Source organism: Vipera ursinii (assembly GCF_947247035.1).
Source record: "Vipera ursinii genome assembly, chromosome: 2".
Classification (NCBI taxonomy): domain Eukaryota; kingdom Metazoa; phylum Chordata; class Lepidosauria; order Squamata; family Viperidae; genus Vipera; species Vipera ursinii.
In genome coordinates this window covers 231,467,243-231,489,263 of record NC_139513.1, presented here as the reverse complement: position 1 = coordinate 231,489,263, position 22,021 = coordinate 231,467,243, and the positions used below count along the sequence as shown (strand labels likewise).

The 22,021-nt window shown below is 38.1% G+C and overlaps 1 protein-coding gene across 1 annotated transcript in view; it reads left to right on the top strand.

Moving 5' to 3' along the window:
• The window catches only part of KIF27 (kinesin family member 27), a 40,813-nt gene extending 18,792 nt beyond the window's left edge, over window positions 1-22,021 (top strand). The window contains exons 9-18 of the mRNA XM_083355852.1: window positions 2,584-2,739; window positions 3,136-3,341; window positions 4,840-5,037; window positions 11,077-11,184; window positions 13,086-13,262; window positions 15,599-15,814; window positions 16,736-16,942; window positions 17,440-17,638; window positions 19,161-19,325; window positions 20,018-22,021. Of these exons, the coding sequence (XP_083211978.1) occupies window positions 2,584-2,739; window positions 3,136-3,341; window positions 4,840-5,037; window positions 11,077-11,184; window positions 13,086-13,262; window positions 15,599-15,814; window positions 16,736-16,942; window positions 17,440-17,638; window positions 19,161-19,325; window positions 20,018-20,445 (2,060 nt within the window). The 3' untranslated portion in view covers window positions 20,446-22,021. The remainder of the gene's footprint in view (window positions 1-2,583; window positions 2,740-3,135; window positions 3,342-4,839; window positions 5,038-11,076; window positions 11,185-13,085; window positions 13,263-15,598; window positions 15,815-16,735; window positions 16,943-17,439; window positions 17,639-19,160; window positions 19,326-20,017) is intronic.

Below are 22,021 nucleotides of genomic sequence, written 5' to 3'. Positions count from 1 at the left end.
AACAGTGCAAGTGGATTAAACTATAATAATAATAATAATAATAATAATAATAATAATAATAAGAAGAAGAAGAAGAAGAAGAAGAAGAAGAAGAAGAAGAAGAAGAAGAAGAAGAAGAAGAAGACGAAGTAGTAGTAGTTGGAAGGGACCTTGGAGGTCATCTAGTCCAACCCCCTGCTAAGGCAGGAAACCCTATACCATTTCAGACAAATGGCTGTCCAGTCTCTTCTTAAAAACTTCCAGTGTTGGAGCATTCACCACTTCTGGAGTCAGGTTGTTCCACTGGTTAATTGTTCTAACTGTCAGGAAGTTTCTCCTTAGTTCTAGGTTGCTTCTCTCCTTGACTAGTTTCCATCCATTGCTTCTTGTCCTGCTTTCAGGTGCTTTGGAGAATAGCTTGGCTCCCTCTGCTTTGTGGCAGCCCCTGAGATATTGGATCACTGCTATCATGTCACCCCTCACCCTTCTCTTCGTTAAGCTACACATATCCAATTCCAGCAACCGTTCCCTATTTTCCTAATTCACTTTTTCACTTTTCCTAATTCACTCTAAAGCTTTCCCTGTGCAGAGCCTTAAATAACACCAGCTACCTGCAATTAGTGCAGGTTCGCATCCCACCAGGCTCAAGGTTGACTCAGCTTTCCATCCTTCCAAGGTAGGTAAAATGAGGACCCAGATTGTTGGGGGCAATAAGCTGACTTTGTAATAATGCTGCTTGGGGGGGGTGAAAGCCCTAATAAACAGGCATATACACAGAATGAAGGCTATTGCTAAGCACATTGATTTGTGCTTTAAATTGTAAGCCACCCTGAGTCTTCGGAGAAGGGCAGGATATAAATGGGATTAAAAAAAAAAGACCAAATGGGAGATCCGCTCCAGGTTTTCCAGCCAGCCCGCCCAGTTCCTGAGTCAAATGTGTCCTTAGAGCTAAGCCGCTGCTCTGGCTGCTGCCTTCCCCACCTGCCTTTCAAGTTGCTCTTGCATTCCCCACCTGCCTACAGCTGCTCTTCAACTTTAGAAGGAAAGACGCCCAGACCCCAGCCTGTAAAAAATCACAGACTGCAGCTTCTTCTCCAATTGGTCCCGCTTTCCCTGCGCAGACTAAATGGGAGATCCGCTCCAGGTTTTCCAGCCAGCCCTGTCCCTAAATTTTCAGCACCCCTATTTTATTTTTATTTATTTATTTAATTCCATTTATATCCCACCCTTCTCCGAAGACTCAGGGCGGCTTACAATTTAAGCACAAACCAATGTGCTTAGCAATAGCCTTCATTCTATGTATATGCCTGCTTATTAGGGCTTTCACAATGTCATCTGAATTGCAATAAAGGTATTTCTATATAAAAGGTGTTTCTACGAGTTTAAACTATCTGGAGAGACCTGTTAAAGTTAATTATATCTGCTTACACAGACCATAGAAGTCTTACAAGAGATTTTCATGGGTTAAAAAGTCGTCTTATACGCCGGAAACTACGGTATGTTAAATTTCATAGAGTATACATATTTGCTCTTTAATATTTTATTATATTCTGCCTTTCAGTAAAAATATTTTTAAGCAAACAAGTGCTTAAAAACAGAGTGCATTCAAAACATGTAATGAATAATATAACATGTCAGTAAAACCTAGACATATTAAAATATATTTTATTATACAGAGAATTAAAACATGTAGCATTTTAAATTGTAATCAATAAATAAATAAATAAATAAATAAATATGGTAAATCATTATGAATGCCAGGAAATAAAAATTAACATATTATAAGTGACATTTTGCTATTATAGACATCTCCATATTACTGTATACTATATTTGAACACTGTATTAACAAGTTTAAGTAAGTTTATCTGCATTGGCCAATGTTACAGACAATTAGTGTTCAAACTACCCCTGGAAACTTAAATAACTCACTATGCTATATATGAAATGCCCATTCATATATTTGATACATATACAGGTAGTCCTCGACTTATGACAATTGAGCCTAACATTTCTGTTGTTAAGTAAGTCAGTTGTGTATTTTGCCGCATTTTAGAGGCAAAAGTTGTTAAGTCTTGCCTCAGTTGTTAAGTGAATCACTGCAGTTGTTAACTTAGTAACACAGTTGTTAAGTGAATCTGGCTACCTTGTTGACTTGGCTTGTCAGAAGGTTGCAGAAGGAGATCATATGACCCCCCTGGACATTGCAACCGTCATAAATAGGAGTGAGTTGCCAAGCATCTGAATTTTGATGGTGTGACCATGGAAATGTTGAAGCAGTCATAAGTGTGAAAAATAGCTATGTCACTTTTTTCTGTGCCATTGTAACTTCGAATGATCACTAAACGAACTGTTGTAAGTCGAGGACTACCTGTAGTTGCGTCCATATATAATCAGTAGCATTCATAAACATTCTGTACTTAATAATAAATAAAATAGATTTCAACCTTTTTTAAAAAAATCTCTTCTCCAGAAATACAGTACATTTTATAATATACTTAGCCTAATTTTGTTCCGTTAGTCCCAAAACGGCTTACATCTAACATTTTAGGCCTCTCTGAGAATATGTTATATGTTCTTAAAACAGTATACTTTCTTTTAAAAGGTGCGGATATTGAATTGATCAAGAAAAGTCAGATACTAAATGTACAAAAGTTAAAGAATTCAGAGCTAAAACTAATTGCTGCTAAGCAAAAAATGAATGAACTTACCCTTAATATCAGAATGAAAGAAGAACTCATTAAAGAATTGGTCAAAACAGGTAAATGTATTTTGTGACTTAATGCTTTGAGAAATCAATATATAAAAGAAAAGAACCAAGTTTTATATGAGATAATTATTGCTGCACAGTGCAAAAAAATATTTTTTTGAGGCAGCCTAAAGTCAGTGTACAGCATTTGTTAGGATTGGAGCAATCTTCAGTTTTTGAATTTTTATCTAAAAAGTTGTATTAAATGATGTTGAACCAGTTATTTTAATTTCGCTGCTTAATCTACCTCAATGGTTGTTTTGAGAACAAAATATGTTTATGAGGAACCATCCTTAGTATCATCTTGAATATTTTCTTTTTTTGTAATAAACATGTTAAATGGTTTTTAAAAATGATAATAACAATAGCTGCTACAATGCCCAGTCAAAACTGATTATTATTTTTAAGGTAATGACGCTCGATCTGTAAGCCAGCAATACTCTCTGAAAATAACTCAGCTGGAGCATGAAGCAGAGCAGGCCAAAATTGATTTAGCAGAAACACAAAAGCAGCTGCAAGAGTTGGAGAACAAGGAACTAAGGGACATTGCTGAAAAAGCCAGACTACAGAAAGAATTCAGAAAAAAGATGGATGTAGCAAAACTGAAAGTTCAGGTATTTGCAGCTGGGAAATTCATAAAAACCTGTGCAAAATCTGCAAAAAGTACAAGATATCGCACCTCACTCAAATAGAGAGTAGATACTTGATACTATCATAATTCATTAATATTAATAGGTTGGTGTGATATAGTACAGGGCTTTTCAACCTTTTCACCCATTGTACCACTTTTAGGATATGGTAACATCTGAGGACCACCAGTCACCTAGCAAGGTGTCAAAAACTTGATGACCTCCCTCAAAAAGAAAAAAGTGATGAAGTACAGACAGTCCTTGACTTCGCTTAGTGACTGTTTGAACTTACAATGGCACTGAAAAAAGTGCCCCCCCAAGCCACAGCCGAGCAAGACACCTGCCTGTTCACCTGGCGGCACTCTTCCTCCTGTCCGAGGTTTTCATTGTTGTGAGCATTTCTGTTGAGGATTGGCAGCGGGGGTGGGGTGTAGGGTGTTTGATTTTTATCCCCCCAATCTGCTGGGTGGTTGCAGCAGGTTTTGTCTCTTCACGTGACTCTGGGACACTGTGACCGTCATAAATATGAATCAGTTGCCAAGCATCTGAATGTAAATCACAAGACCCTGGAAATGCTGCAACATTCCAGCTGATCGGCGGTTCTTCTGGGCTCAGAAGTGCCAGGATCAGCGCCGAGCTCCACCTGGAGCCTGGCGCTGATCCTGGCGCTTCTACTGAGCCCTGACAGCCCCAAAGCAGCGCTGATCCTTGTGCCTCCACTGAGCCCTGACAGCCCTGCAGCTCCAGCCATCTCTCACTCAGGCTTGTGCGGTGCGGCCACTGGTTCAGCTCATTCCCCTCCCCCGCTACCACTTTTCTAGGATGGTCACGTACCACCTGCCAGGTGCCAATGTACCACAGGTGGTACCCGCACCACTGGTTGAAAAGCCCTGATATAGTAGAACAGATTTAATAGCCACGGCAACAAAGGGACTTAGAACATGAACTGGAGATCAGAAAGCTGCTCAGTGGGGGGTTACCACAATGCTTTGTTATCTTGCTATCTAAATCTCTCTCCTAAATATTGATCTTTTCTCCAGAAATGTATTTTTTGCTCATTTGCCCTATTCTTCAATTCTTGTCCAAATAATTCTGTATATCATATATAACCTAGATATTAAGAAATATAAGCTATACAAATTAATTATGGAGCATTTCCAATAATAGATTTGTTTTCTGAAAGTAATGTTCTCCATCTATAAAAATCCTTGATAACTTAATTATTGATGGACTCAATATTGTGCAAAGTACCAGGACATTGATATGATTTTTGTTTTATTTTTATTTTGTGTCTTTTTAGAAAAAATATAGTTCACTCTTATGTGGAAAATGCCCAAAGCTAGTCACATATGCAATGAACCATAATTAAACAAGCACCAAGTTAGTAAAACAGTCCAATTGTAAAGCTAACCAAACAATAGATTAGTATTATATCACATAAGATAACAGTAATTGATTAAATAACACTACTCTGTGACTTCAGGTCATACAGCAAAAACAGCAGGAAACTAAGAATCTAGCATCATTATCTACCCAGAATGAGAAGCGTATATCAGAACTAGAACAGAATATTAATCACATGAAAAATCAACAAGCCCAATTACAGGAAAAGTTGCGGGAGGAGAATGAAAAGAAGAAAACACTGGAAGCAGGAATTCAGCAGGGCCAATCGAAAATCAAGGTAAAAGATTTTCATAAGTAAATTACTACTATGTTTAATGACAGTGGTTTCATTTCACTTGATTATAATACACAACTTCTAAAACATTTCTTCGGTGAATATAAACATACAGTTAATGTATTAATTTTATGGGTAAACAGTTTCACAAAATTATACATTACCATAGTTTCCGGCGTATAAGATGACTTTTTAACCCATGAAAATCTTCTCAAAAGTCAGGGGTCGTCTTATAGCCAGGTGCTGAAACTTTAGGGACAGGGCTGGCTGGAAAACCTGGAGTGGATCTTCCATTTAGTCTGCGCAGGGAAAGCGGGACCAATTGGAGTAGAAGCTGCAGTCTGTGATTTTTTACAGGCTGGGGTCTGGGCGTCTTTCCTTCTAAAGTTGAAGAGCAGCTGTAGGCAGGTGGGGAATGCAAGATCAACTTGAAAGGCAAGTGTAGCCAGAGCAGCTGCTTAGCTCTAAGGACACATTTGACTCAGGAACTGGGTGGGCTGGCTGGAAAACCTCTCCCATTTGGTCTTTTTTTAAAAAAAAATCCCATTTATCTGATTTCAGCCCGTGGTACCAGGAGCGAGGATGAGCAACCACCTGAGCTCAGGCTCGTGTATTTCAATGCCAGGTCCGTAATGAATAAGGCACCCCTCATTCGTGAGCTGATTGAGGAGGAGCATGCGGACCTGGCTTGCATTATGGAGACCTGGTTGGGCCCAGAGGGCGGGGTCCCCCTGGTTGATCTTTGCCCATCAGGCTTCCGGGTGCTGCACCAGCCTCAGGCTCAGGGTAGGGACGATGGAGTGGCAGTAGTTGTGAGGGAGACCTTATGTCTGCCGGAGGCCACCATAGTCCAGATAGTCGGGTGTGAGTCCCTCCTCCTGAGATGTGGCCCTAGAGCTCAGTTGGGCTTGCTGCTGGTGTACGTTTCGCCTAGTCGGCGCGATCTAAAAGCGTATCTATTTGAGCAATCTGACCTGGTCTGATGGGTTAGGGTTGGGGTTTTAATACGTCTTAATTATTGTTTTAACCTTGGGCATTCATTTAATCATTTTTAACTTTTGTATCCTGTTTTTGTATTTATTGCCCTGTACACCGCCCTGAGTCCTTCGGGACAAGGGCGGTATAAAAATATAATATAATAAAATAAATAAATAAATAAATAAATAAAATAAATTTATATCCCACCCTTCTCCGAAGACTCAGGGCGGCTTACAATTTAAAGCACAAATCAATGTGCTTAGCAATAGCCTTCATTCTATGTATATGCCTGCTTATTAGAGCTTTCACACACACCCCACACAAGCAGCCTTATTACAAAGTCAGCTTATTGCTCCCAACAATCTGAGTCCTCATTTTACCTATCTCGGAAGGATGGAAGGCTGACTCAACCTTGAGCCTGGTGGGATGAGAACCTGCACTAATTGCAGGCAGCTGGTGTTACTTAAGGCTCTGCGCAGGGAAAGCTTTAGAGTGAATTAGGAAAAGTGAAAAAGTGAATTAGGAAAATAGGAAACGGTTGCTGGAATTGGGTATGTGTAGTTTAACGAACCCCTTCATGGATTACTGCCTTGTCGTGGCGAAGGGGCTTGCGTAATTCAATGAAGCTATGAGCTATGCCATGCAGGGCCACCCAAGACGGACAGGTCATAGCAGAGAGTTCTGACAAAACGTGATCCACTGGAGAAGGAAATGGCAACCCACTCCAGTATCTTTGCAATGAAAACCCTATGGACAGTACCAAAAGGCAAAACGATATGACACTGGAAGATGAGCCCCTCAGGTCGGAAGGCGTCCAATATGCTACTGAGGAAGAGCAGAGGGCTAGTACTAGTAGTGCCAGAAAGAATGAAGCGACTGGGCCAAAGCCGAAAGGACGCTCAGCTGTGGATATGTCTGGTGGTGAAAGGAAGGTCCGATGCTGTAAAGATTTTTTCTCCATAGGAACCTGGAATGTAAGATCCATGAATCAAGGCAAGCTGGACGTGGTCAAACAAGAGATGACAAGACTGAACATCGACATCTTAGGTATCAGCGAACTAAAATGGACAGGAATGGGTGAATTTAATTCAGATGACCATCAGGTATACTACTGCGGGCAAGAATCCCTCAGAAGAAATGGAGTAGCCTTCATATTCAATAAAAGAGTAGGAAAAGCAATACTGGGATACAATCCTCAAAATGACAGAATGATCTCAGTTCGAATCCAAGGCAAACCATTCAATATCACAGTAGTCCAAGTCTATGCCCCAACCACCGGTGCTGAAGAGGATGAAATTGACCGGTTCTATGAAGCCCTACAGCACCTTATAGAACTAACACCAAAAAATGATGTCCTTATCGTCATGGGGGATTGGAATGCTAAAGTAGGAAGCCAAAAGATAACCGGAATAACAGGCAAATTTGGCCTTGGAGTACAAAATGAAGCAGGGCACAGGCTGATAGAATTTTGTCAAGAGAATACGATGGTCATAGCAAACACTCTTTTCCAACAACCCAAGAGACGGCTCTACACATGGACATCACCAGACGGTCAACACAGAAATCAGATTGACTATATGCTCTGCAGCCAAAGATGGAGAAGCTCTATACAGTCAGTAAAAACAAGACCAGGAGCTGACTGTGGCTCAGACCATGAGCTTCTTGTTGCAAAGTTTAGGCTTAAACTGAAGAAAGTAGGGAAAAGCACTAGGCCAGTCAGGTATGAATTAAATCATATCCCTGTTGAATATACAGTAGAGGTGACAAATAGATTTAAGGAATTAGATCTGATAGACAGAGTGCCTGAAGAACTATGGACAGAGGTTCGCAACATTGTACAAGAGGTAGCAACCAAAACCATCCCAAAGAAAAATGCAAGAAAGCAAAATGGCTGTCTGAGGAAGCTTTGCAAATAGCTGAGGAAAGGAGGGAAGCGAAAGGCAAGGGAGAAAAAGAAAGATACGCCCAATTGAATGCAGAATTCCAGAGAATAGCTAGAAGAGATAAGAATGCCTTCTTAAATGTACAGTGCAAAGAAATAGAAGAAAACAATAGAATAGGGAGGACCAGAGATCTTTTCAAGAAAATTGGAGAGATGAAGGGAACGTTCAACGCAAAAATGGGCATGATAAAGGACCAAAATGGCAGGAACCTAACAGAGGCAGAAGAGATTAAGAAGAGATGGCAAAATTACACAGAAGAACTATACAAGAATGAGCTTAACGTCCTTGATAATCACAATGAGGTGGTCACTGACCTCGAGCCAGACATCCTAGAATGTGAAGTGAAGTGGGCCTTAGAAAAGCTGAGCAACAACAAAGCTAGTGGAGGTGACAGTATTCCAGCTGAGCTATTCAAAATCTTAAAAGATGCAGTAAAAGTGCTACACTCAATTTGCCAGCAAATTTGGAAAACTCAACAGTGGCCACAGGATTGGAAAAGATCAGTTTACATTCCAATTCCAAAGAAAGGCAGTGCCAAAGAATGTTCAAACTATCGCACCATTGCACTCATTTCTCATGCTAGTAAAGTTATGCTTAAAATCCTACAAGTTAGACTCCAGCAGTATGTGGATCGAGAACTACCAGAAGTACAGGCAGGATTTCGAAGAGGCAGAGGAACTAGAGATCAAATTGCCAACATACGCTGGATCATGGAGAAAGCTAGAGAGTTCCAGAAAAAACATCTACTTCTGCTTCATTGACTATGCTAAAGCCTTTGATTGTGTGGATCATAACAAACTGTGGCAAGTCCTTAAAGAGATGGGAGTACCAGAACATCTTATTTGTCTCTTGAGAAACCTATATGCGGGCCAAGAAGCAACAGTGAGAACTGGACACGGAACCACTGATTGGTTCAAAATTGGGAAAGGAGTCCGGCAAGGCTGTATACTGTCGCCTTGCCTATTTAACGTATATGCAGAGCACATCATGAGAAAGGCAGGGCAAGATGAATCAAAAGCTGGAATTAAGATTGCTGGAAGAAATATCAACAACCTAAGATATGCAGATGATACCACTCTAATGGCAGAAAGTGAAGAGGAACTGAAGAGTCTCTTGTTGCGAGTGAAGAAGGAGAGTGCAAAAGTTGGGTTGAAACTAAACATTAAGAAAACCAAGATCATGGCATCCGGCCCTCTCAATTCCTGGCAAATAGATGGGGAAGAAATGGAGGTAGGGACAGATTTTATTTTCCTGGGCTCCAAGATCACTGCAGATGGGGACTGTAGCCAAGAAATTAAAAGACGCTTGCTCCTTGGGAGGAAAGCCATGGCAAATCTAGACAGCACACTAAAAAGCAGAGACATCACCCTGTCAACAAAAGTGCGTATAGTCAAGGCTATGGTCTTCCCACTTGCAATGTATGGCAGTGAAAGCTGGACCATAAGAAAGGCTGAGCGCAAAAGAATTGAGGCCTTTGAACTCTGGTGCTGGAGAAGACTCCTGCGAGTCCCTTGGACTGCAAGGCGATCAAACCGGTCAGTCCTAGAGGAGATCAACCCTGACTGCTCTTTAGAAGGCCAGATCCTGAAGCTAAAACTCAAATACTTTGGCCACCTAATGAGAAGGAAGGACTCACTGGAGAAGAGCCTAATGCTGGGAAAGATTGAGGGCAATAGAAGAAGGGGACGACAGAGAATGAGGTGGCTGGATGGAGTCACTGAAGCAGTAGGCGTGAGCTTAAATGGACTCCAGAAGATGGTAGAGGACAGGAAAGCCTGGAGGAACATTGTCCATAGGGTCGCGATGGGTCGGACACGACTTCACAACTAACAACAACAAAGTTTAACGAAGAGAAGGGTGAGGGGTGACATGATAGCAGTGATCCAATATCTCAGGGGCTGCCACAAAGAAGAGGGAGCCCAGCTATTCTCCAAAGCACCTGAAAGCAGGAGAAGAAGCAACGGATGGAAACTAGTCAAGGAGAGAAGCAACCTAGAACTAAGGAGAAACTTCCTGACAGTTAGAACAATTAACCAGTGGAACAACCTGCCTCCAGAAGTGGTGAATGCTCCAACACTGGAAGTTTTTAAGAAGAGACTGGATAGCCATTTGTCTGAAATGGTATAGGGTTTCCTGCCTTAGCAGGGGGTTGGACTAGATGACTTCAAGGTCCCTTCCAACTTATTATTAAGTTTAATCCACTTGCACTGTTTTATGTTTACATGTTTGATGACAAACAGCCTTATATTTATAAGTGAGTTTTCCTACTAAGTACCTGCATGTCATAAGCATTTGAATTAAAATTACCATATTAAAATCAAATCTGATGTTTTTTAATTTTTATTTGGTGTGCATTGGAAGAGGGGTAGTCTTATACGGCGAGTATAGCCCAAACCCTATAATTTAACAGGAAATGTAGGGGGTCGTCTTATACGCCGGAAAATACGGTAACTGCATGTCATTATTCACTGAAGAAGGGTTTCAGAAATTGTATATTACAGTCAAATTCCAAAAAGGTTCCTAATTCAATTCGTATTTCAATTCTGAATTTACTTGAGACACCATGTATTTTACTTCAGCTCCAGGCCTTTCAACAATATTGCAGTAAGTCGATATCAACTGTTGAGACTTATAAAGATTACTGTGCTCTCTCTCTCTCTCTCTCTCTCTCTCTCTCTCTCTCTCTCTCTCTCTCTCTCTCTCTCTCTCTGTTTGTGTGTGTGTGTGTGTACACATGCGCATGTGTACTTTAGAGTCAAGTCTTGACTCCTGGCAACTAGGTGGGCAAATCTGTTCAGTCTTCTTGGCAATATTTTTTGTAAATGGTTTTCCATTAGACTACCCCAGAGTCACCAAGCTGGGTTTGTGCTTACAGCTCATGATTTCCTGGTTTTTAGCATGGTCATTAACCATTATACCAAACTCAGATTATGTATAGAAAGTCTTAATCAAAATGATACATAAATATTTAACGTAAAGGAAGGGTATGACTGTAAATGATAATTTATTGTCTTCTGTTAAGGATTATAATACTTTGTGTCTCTAAAGTTTATGTTTTAAAATATGAACTGAATTACCAATATTCCAATAATATGTATAAAATAATTTTCTTTAATTACAGGAACTTCAGCAAAAGACAGAACAGCAGGAGAAGATTCTAAAGCTAAAGGATGAAGAGATTGCTGCATTTAAGAAAAAAAACTCAACTGGGACTCCCCAACAATTGCAGGCAATTGAAGTTTTGTAATGCTAGTCTGCTGAAATGCTTTTGATAGCCTTGTTCTACTCTATCCATAACATGGAACTACTAAATGCCTGGAATGCTGCAACTCTTTATTATTTAATTTCTGTGACTTATACCTAGCTTTTCTCCTCTAAGAAGTATTTTAGGCAGCTAAGTTAAAAGATAAAAATAAAAGGTTGTTAATAATGTAATAAAATGATTTAACAATTAAAAGCTTGGCAAAATGTAGTATTGTTACAGCTTTTCTAAACTCTAAAGGGATTGCGGATCTTTTAAACAAAGTGATACACTTGAAAAAAAATGCTTCACTGATAAATCAAAGATGATTATGAATTTTTTTAGGCAAACAAGATCTTAATTTTACCAGTCAGAAGAGGTTGTGTGAATCATTTATCATGCAATCAATCTTTTCTCATGTACAGGATTGCAGATAATCTTGTTTTCCATTTTAGCCCCTATCCCGTATGACTTCCTCGAACTCTGTTATCTTATGGGGAAATTTTTCTTTTTAACTAAGAACAAAGAATAGTTCAAGAGTTTATTATGATTAATCATACAATAAATTGTTTTTTTAGAAGCAGGTGATGGATTCTTTTTTGTAGATGGACAGACCTCAAACAAAGGAGTTCTGGCTTCTTTGTTTGTAGAGCAGGATTTCTAATACAAAAATAGCATTTATTTTCTGATGCAACTTAGGGTCTATCTTATGTAATATCAGGGCTTAACTGGTCTTGCCCTTAGCCACTCTCACAGCTATGGTGTACAGAAAAACTGAAAATCTTTTCTCCTTAGCTTAAAACACTCTTCAGCCTCCCAGATAACCATTCTCTTGGTTGCCAGCTAGTGTGTTCTAGGCTTTTCGGCCAGGTATCCTTTATAACTGGTCGGAGCTTCTACTAGCATTTAGGCATTTCATTTCTGGGTGAGCGACAAATGTTTGCTTCCAGTACTACCGTAGCAGGTTGCTGGTACAGCCATAGAGCTGTTTCTGCCTTTCTTCTACTGTTCTTCTGAAAAAGCTTCTACCTACAGGTAGTCCTCGACTTACAACCACAGTTCAACCCAAAATTTCCATTGCTAAGCAAGTGAATTGTGCCCCGTTTTATGATCTTCCTGCCACAGTTGTTAAGCAAATCACTTCAGTTGTTAAGTGAATCATGCAGTCGTTAAGTGACTCTGGCTTCCCCCATTAACTTTGCTTGTTGGAAGCTGACTGGGAAGGTTACAAATGACCCAGGGACAGTGCAGCTGTCATAAATACATGCCAATTGTCAAAGGCCCAAATTCTGATCATGTGACCAAGGGGATGGTGCAACAATCGTAACTCTGAAAAATGGTCATAAGTCACTTTTTTCAACATTGTTGTAACTTCAAATGGTCACTAAATGAATGGTTGTAAGTCAAGGACTACCTGCACTTGCACTTCCTGCCTCCCTCTGAATGCTGGCTCTGGTCCCTCAGCAGGAAGACAAGCTATGCAACTCCCCATTCTCTCTCTTCAGCACATACCAATGCAACATTGGCCTGTGTTCCTTTTCTGCTCTCTGTGGAATTGTATGTTGCTACAATACCTTGTATCTGTCAGATTTGATTTTATAACTTAAAAGGTGTTTTTTAGTATATGGGCAAATTATAGTTTTGTGAGGTATTCCATTTGACCTGACTAAATTAAATAGTCCTCTACTATTAATTGTACAGTATGTCCCACTGAGTTGAGTGTGACTTGCTTTTGGTTGATGTGCATAGAATTACACTATAAATGCCAGTTGGAACTTTTAACCCACTGAAAAATAAGCACTGTTTAAACTAGTTTTAGTATTAAAGCTTACTATTAAATTTAGTATAATTGAGGAGCTAAATTTGTGCATCATTTCTGTTCAATGTAGAAATTAGAAGAGAAAAAGAAATGCTTAGATGAAGAATTAGAAAAGATTTTGCATCAGCATCAAGAGTTAGCTGCTTTGGAGGAAGATTTAAAAAGAAGAGAAGCGATTATTTTAAAGAAGGAAACACTGATGCAGGAGAAAAGCCATTTGGAAATTAAAAAACTCAGATCCAGCCAGGTACTTTTTAATACTGCGATATGCTAGGAACTGAAGTTAGAAATTAGCACTCTGCATTTACACTCTGTGTCTTCAGTATAAAAATGTTTTAGCAATTTCAAATTAACTGATTTTTAATGAGAAATATTAGATAGATCTACTACTGAATGTTTTGTACATTGTTTTGCTGTTTCTCCCATAATAGCCAATACATGTCAAACCAACGTAGAAAATGTATTTTCTTAACACTATTTTCTGTTATCAGGTGATATATTTTAGTTTTAGTACAAGCATCACTTCTGCCTTTCTTAGATTGGCTTTGCAGTTGCATGCCTACACATTTCTGTTGGCAAAATAGTAAATTAACTTCTTGTTGTGCTACGATGCAAATGGAATTGCTAAGAAAATGTTTTTTTTCCAAGATGAATGCTGACACTTTAGGTCAGGGATGTCAAACTGCCAACCAACAGGCCGGACATGTCACAACGAAACCGCGCCCACCCAATTGCCAGAAATGGGGGGAAAGTTCCGATACGTCGTGCAACGTCATGTGACGTTGCGTGTTTGACATCTCTGCTTTAGGTAGTTGGGATTCCATTGACAAGAATTCTCAACTTGTTTCTTCTCCTTAGTTCTGCACTTTCCCCCATATCGGTAATGTTAAACTGCTAAGAAACACGCTTCCCTTTCACTTACCTTTTAAATTGAGCAGAAGCTTATGGTAGATGTTCTTACCAGATGACCAGTTAAATTGAAATCACAAAAAAAGCTAAAGAAAGTATGATGAAATCATTAGTCATGATTTCAGAGAAACAAAATCTGGCCAAACGCTATCTGCATCTACCCTACATTATTTATTTATTTTTATTTTATTTTATTAATATTTCTATACCGCCCTTCTCCCGAAGGACTCAGGGCGGTTCACAGGGCAAGAATAAAATACAAAGTTACAAATATTAAAAGGAGATTAAATAGTTGCCCGTTAAAACAATTAATATGCTACATTTATAAAAACCCCAAAAATACAACAGTAAAAATACAAGAATAAAAAACCCCACCAATCCCCCATCAGGCCAGGCCGGCTTGTGCAAACAAAAACGTCTTCAGATCGCGGCGAAAGGAGCGAAGATCGGGCACCATCCGGAGCTCTACCGGTAACTGGTTCCATAGTTCCGGAGCGCCCACAGAGAAGGATCTCCCCCTGGGGGCCACCAATCGACATTCTCTGATCGGTGGCACCCTGAGGAGACCCTCTCTGTGGGAACGCACAGGGCGCAGGGAGGTTGATGCCGGCAGCAGGTGTTCCCTGAGGTACTCCGGACCCCTGCCATGTAGGGCTTTAAACACCATTACTAGTACCTTGAATCTCACCCGGAAGACAACTGGTAACCAATGCAGCTCACGGAGCAGAGGTGTAACATGGGAGTATCGGGAGACTCCCAACACAACTCTCGCGGCCGCATTCTGTACCAGTTGAAGCCTCCAGGTGGTCCTCAAGGGCAGCCCCATGTAGAGAGCGTTGCAGTAGTCTAGACGAGAGGTCACGAGCGCATGAGTGACCGTGCATAAATCATCCCGGCTTAGATAGGGCCGCAACTGGCGCACCAGGCGAACCTGGGCGAAAGCCCCCCTAGTCACAGCCACTATGTGGTCTTCCAAGGTGAGCCGTGAATCTAGGAGGACTCCCAAGTTGCGAGCCCTATCTACAGGGGGTAGTAATTCACCCCCCATAGAAAGAGATGGAATATCCGAATAGACCCGGGATGAAGGTATGCAAAGCCACTCAGTCTTGTCGGGGTTGAGTTGAAGTCTGTTCCTCCCCATCCAGACCCGGACCGCCTCCAGGCAACGGGACATCACATTGAGAGCATCACTGGGGTGGTTTGGGGTCGAAAGAAAAACTCCAAAACCACGAATGATCTCACCCAGCGGTTTCATATAGATGTTGAACAGGAGAGGCGAGAGGACCGACCCCTGAGGAACTCCACAAACGAGAGACCTCGCGGTCGACCTCTGCCCTCCTGTCAACACCGACTGCGAACGTCCCTGGAGATAGGAGGAGAACCACTGTAAAACCGTGCCTCCCACTCCCAATCCCCTGAGACGCCGCAGCAAGATACCATGGTCGATGGTATCGAAAGCCGCTGAGAGGTCTAATAGGACTATATTCATTGTACATAGTATTAGTTTAGCCATGGAGGAATGAAGGTATGCTAAGTTTCTAAAGAGTTTATTTCCAGTAGAATATATTATATGAAGATTTATGCCATATTAAACTGGATAGTCTTTAAAGTGCCACATCTCTCTTCACAATTATTGTTCTTAAAGGGATTATATCTTCATTTGTGATTTCATAGGCTCTCAATGAAGATAGTTTGAAATTATCTACCCGTCTAAGTATGTTAGATCAAGAACTTTGTGACAAAAATAAGCAGCTTCAGAGGAGTGCCACTGATGAACAAGGGAAGATTTTTGAAGAGGTTCAGGCTTTGCAAAAAGAAAGGGATCAGCTGTTGAAAAGAAGAAATAGTGTGGATGAGAAGTTAAAGAATGGCAGAGTGTTATCACCAGAAGTGAGTCATTATCTATTTGATAACTATTAGCTGCTGTTAATAGAAAAATCCAAATGCAATCAAATTAGTAAGTAAACTGTTAATATGTAGAGCTGGTAAAATATTTTTTTTAAAGAATCATAGTATTTTGTTAAATTTTTTCAGAAGAAATTGAACAGTGAAAATTACTTCCAGGAAAGATGTCCTTCCATTTTCTGTGTGTATTTTCTTCTCTGCTTCTAAAAAGCAGCAGCCCCTATAAGTTAAGGGATGTAGTTTTGTTAAATTAAGGAATACAGTTTCATTAAACAAAGAGATAAGGGAAAGTTGTGAAAGATCATGTGATTATAGAACTATGGAGTGCCAAATGGGACTAAAGAGTTAAGGATACTGAGAAAGAGGCAAAACCCCTCACCTTTATTTTTTACTTTCCCTTTCTGGATTATAACTTTTTAAAAAAAGGAAATGTCTACTACTAAAAAAATGGCAAAAATCGCAAAAAGCCACAGGAGGAGGAGAATTGGTGAACAATATTTTTAAATAGTGGAATAAATAAATAAAAGAAACATATCTCATTTTGAAATATTTCAGTTTGCATACTTAATTCCATTATAGACAAGAGACTTTTTTCAAGCACAATAAATGAGAGATTTGAGAATTGGCTCCTTTTCTACAGATACTTATATACTGTTTCTGCTTTCTCTTAAGAAGCACATGATAAACTTGTGAAGAACCCATGAGTTCTTCAAAATAGTTTGAAAGTCACTGTAATAACTGAATGCCATAATTAGACTTTTAACATTTCCTGCAATACATGATATGTATGTGATATATGTATTACAGTATGTTCATAATCACAGGAATTATGTGATGAATTATTATCATTAATAGCCTTCAGATTTATTGTAATACATTTGACATTTCTGCTTTGTTTCTTCTTAGGAAGAGCATGTTTTATTCCAGCTTGAGGAAGGAATTGAAACCTTGGAAGCGGCCATTGCTTATAAGAACGAAAGTATACAAAACCATCAAAACTCAATCAGAGTCTCCTCACAGATTCTCACACAAAGTGAAGCCAGTGTGATGGGAAAGTTGGTATCATTGTCCACAAGTGAACTGCGTGCAATTCTTTTAAAGTATTTTAACAAGGTTTGTCAGAATAGTATTCAGCAATGAAGATTTGGCTTGTTCTTTTTATTGGTTATAAAATGGCCACCTCATGTACATCTGATAATTCATGTACATAGTTGTGTAAAAATACAATTTGTATAAAAATACACAATAAAAAAACTGATTTTGGATTTTTGCACTAGACACAGAGAGGATTTTTTTCCCAACATTTACATTTTAAAATTCTCTGAATTTAAATTATAATATATATTTTAAAAGTAACCATTCTGTCTGAGTGCATATATCATAAATTATATAAAAATATTTTGTTTCTAGTAATTATGTGTTATGACTCTGAGAACAGTGAAACCTCTGATGTTATGAATGTATGTTTCATAGCATATTTGAATTAAGATGATTTTGTTAACAATTCTGTTCAAGCTTGCAAACTGTTTTTTATATTATTATTCTAAGCAACAATGCATTAAATTTCTATTCAAACAGACTTGTACAAAGAAAATGCTACTTATTTTTAGGTTGTTCGACTCCGTGAGAGTGAACATAAATTGCAACTGCAGTCTGAAGAACTGAGAATGAGGGCAATGGAACAAGAAAATATAATAAGAGAACTTGAATTGGCACTTGAACATCTCATGCTGCAATATGACAGGCGCCTCACCCTTCAACAGAAAGAACATGAACAAAAGATTCAGTTGATACTACTTCACTGTAAAGGTATTGGATCTTGCGTTTGGATAGATAAAGTGGGAAATAGATTTCATACAACAGGACAAGACCTTTATTAGAACAACTCAAAAGAGAATGAAAATTTGATAGGCCCTAACTGGTCTTATGAATCTGAATTTTTCTGTATGTATCACAGAGTTATGTTTGCTCCTTACAGTATATTTGAAATATCAAAATTAATTTTAAATGTATACTTACCATTTCCATACTCCCATCTAATGCGTGATGTTCATTAGAGCCAATCTGTAAGATTAAATAGTTGAACATTAATATAAAATATAAAATCTTAAATATACTACCACAGCTTATCCACAAATTACAATTTAAAGCAATAGACAAAGAGTTACGAGACACTTATTATAATAGCTCATTTTAAAATGTCAGTTGTAATAAACTGAGGTAAACATGCTTTGATTATTCATATTCTTTTAACATATTCCATACACAATTAGCCATAAGAAGTCAAGATTCACTTCTTTCTTTTTCTGTGAACAGAAATTCATTCATTGGATGATAGAACTGATAAAAAGGAGAAAGATACTTGTTCAGAGCTCCATTTCTCCCAGTCTCATGTCAAAGTTATAGGATCAGCATACCTTCGGTAGCAGAGTCAGAATTAAGACTACAGGGGCAAAGGGGAAAAATTTGAAGACCTCCTTTACCAGAGGAACAGGATCTTGGTATCCACAATTTATAGAGGAACATACAGGTAGTCTTTGACTTATAACCACAATTGGGACCGGAGTTTTGATTGCTAAGCAATGTGGTCAACATGTGATTGGACCCAATTTTATGACCATTTCATCTCAGTCATTAAGTGAATCACTTGGTTAAGTGAATAGAAAGTTGTTAAGCAAATCTGGCTTCCCTCATTGACTTTGCTTGTTGGAATGCAGATGGGAAGGTCACAAACTGTGACCATAAGACATTGCAACAGTCAGTTGTTAGGCACCTAAATTGTGATCAGTGACTATGGGGGAGATGCGATGGTCATAACTTTGAGAATGGGTCGTAAGTCACTTTTTTAGCACCATAGTAACTTTGAAGCATCATTCAATGAATGGTTTTAAGTCAAGGACTATCTGTATCTGGGCACAATATCCTCAGGTTCATCAAGAAGTGCTTCTTCCCACTTGATCTCATTATTGTTTAAAGAAGTAATTTTCAAACTTGTTAATGGCTGGCTTTCTGTCAGTAAATTGTTACTTTATGATAGGTGCAATTTTCTGCTTTCTTAAAACATTAATGACTATACATTTTCTAATTCTCACCAGTGAACTACTTTTTGTTAAGTGCTTTAATTATGTTTTGTTTTCTTATTCATGGTTATTCATTTTTTCATGGTTATTCATTTTTTCTGAGTACAAAATCATAGGGGTTCTTTTAAATATTTAAATACATACAGTATATTGTTTTTTGCAAAGTTGGAGACAAGATGTGAAATAAACTTGTAACTTTGTTCATCGTAACAAAATGGAACATAGTAAAACAAATTTCTGTCTTTTTTTAGACCAAGAAGGTGAAAATACTACAGAAACTATTAAAGCCTATGAAGCTAAAGTCCAGCAGTTGGAACGAGATTTGTTTTTTTATAAGAAAACCAGCCGAGAGTTAAAGAAGAAATTAAAGGATCCTGTTGGGGAATCAACGTATCACTCTCTAAAACAAACTAAATGTATGAATATTAGAGCTAAAATCCTAACATAGCTAAAACTTAGCAATAATTCACATTAAGAGAAATGTTTCCATAAAGATCTATCAATCTATTATCTATTGATCCATCTAACCATTTATCAAATTTAAGTACCATCTATTTCATTCTGAGTGGGATTAGACTGCAATGTTATATTTGTAGATACAGACATTTGTTTTATTTATAATAAATATACTGTATGCTTCCTTTTAAGGCAAAAATTAAATTTTAGTTTTCAGGTAACAATCCAAGATTTCATATAAGAGATTTTTAATTTTTGCAAACGCAGTCTGGTTTTGATTTTAAATTCCCACTGAGTGTGCTTTGGAAAGACATAGAGGTACTGGCAGCATAGCAGGGACAACATTTGAAAACTGAATGTCGTCTGACTCCCTCTGACACGCATACACACACAAACAAACACATAGTGAACACATTCCATTTCCACTAATGAAAGCTTCAGCTTTAGAAAGGTTTAGAGTCCTTTCCATAAATGAAAGGGTAATGCAAGATCCAAATGACCATGTTCTTCTTTATTAACGTTTAATTGCACAATAAGGTTATTTTACAATCACAGTGAATAGTTGAATCAACTAAAATTTGTAACCTTAACAAACTGTAATATTTACCTTTAAGCATGCAAGTTAATTGTTGCTTTGAATATTCCATTTTAGGTTATGCTTCTAACGATGGGATGCTGAATCAAGAAGAAACAAGTATTTCTTTAGAAGAACACGGACAGGGACTCCAAACTGTAGGGAAATCAAAAGAAATAAACTGCACTGTAGGTGATACAGGAAGACAGCGGACTTCACCCGAGACACTTGAAGAGGAAGCTATAGAAGCAGTACTCTCTACCTCTAATAATCGTGAGGAGTCAACAGGGAAAGTACATTTCACAAAATCTCATTCACAAGCATTTAGTCACTCACAGACAGGCAACCCAGTGACCCAATTTCAAGGACTAACTCCAGTAAAAATTTCCCGTAAAGAATTACGCCATATCCCAGCTTCTGAGCTGTCATCAAGACGAGCTACTGTAAATTGTGTTGCTGCAGATTCCATTGAAATGCCTAGAAAATCTCATGACTATACTATGTAATTCAGATGACAATTCAGAAAGTAATTTTGCAATTTCTTATTTTTCCACATTATTTCAGGAAGTTATGATGTTTGTATAAATTATTGTTAGCAGTTATTCTTCACCTTGGTCTTTCATTTTGCTTTAAAGAAACCTAATTCCTTTTTGGCATTGGTATGGTAGTATATAGAGGAGAACAATAATTTTGTCTTTAAAGAATCTTTTTACTTACATTTTTATTAATACATTTCTTTATTCTTTTAGTACTGTGCAGCATTACACTGTCCTGCATAATATGGAGAATTAGTTCACACAATCCTGGTAGCATACTAATGAGAACAAAGAAAGCATAAATAACAAAGTATTCAATACTTTCCATGATTATGAAAAAAAGCCCCATGGTGCAGAAAGGGCTATCATTTTATATGTAATTGATAATTGTTAGATAAATCAATTGCCCTGATAACCCTATAGATATGGACAGCATACAATGAAATAGAAATATCCTTTAAAAACTATTTTTCTAAGATATTAAGTAGTTAAAGGAAAAAATGAAAATCCCTCATTGCTAAAACTTACATTTAAAATAAATACATGCTTACATCTTAAATGCAAACATTTTCCAGGTAAGTGTTTTTATTCCTGCAATCAACATTAAATCTATTTCAGCGATTCTTTATACAAACAGGGATGAACTCGGTCAATTGAATTTAAGCGTAATAAAAATTATTTTGCTATGTCAGAGAATATCTGTACATCCCAGTGTTTAACCCTACATGAAGTTAAACCTACTAATTAAAATAAAGCCAGAGACTCTTACAAACCCTTTCAAAATATTTGGATCCTGAGTCACTCTTCTAGGAATAGAAGTTACGCCCATCCAATAAAAGCTCCTGCTGGTGAAAAGGGCAGAGGTAAATGTTGATTTCCTTTTATCTCTGGAGACTCTATAGATTTTCAGAAATCTCTACCAAGCACTATATTTGTCTGTGTATGGTACATTTGTGTATAAGTAGTTTCACAACCAGAAATACAGATTATCTCTGAAATGTAATTTTAGAAGCATTAAATAGTATTTTAAAGTTGAAATCATCTGAAAAATGTAGTTGCTTGACTGGTTCAATTCAGAGCATGTGGGGATGGTGTTTGGGTGAGGCTTCGAGACTGCTTTGGCTTCTATCAGCAGTAGTGTTTAAGCTTGGGAATTTCTAGGCTATTATTTTATCCAAACTGAGCTTTAGCCTTCAGAAACCAAAATTATAAGCAGACTTATTAAGAGAGGAACACCCGAAGATATCTCCTTGAATAAAAAGTTAAGAAATGACGGATAGCAATTCTGTGTTTTAGTTATTTCCACAAAAAAAAGAAAGTAAAAATGTTAAGAATACAATGCACCATTATATTTGCTCAAACCAGATCAATGTATTAGAATTGAGTTGAAATAACTTGATAGTGGTGATATTTTTAGCTGTGTTTCTCCTATTTATTTTATTTTGTTGATTGTTTTTGCATATGATCTGAGATTGAAATCTTCTAAAGTTACTGATACATTTTATATTTAGAAACTTGTAAATCCGAATACTTTGTTAAATGTGAG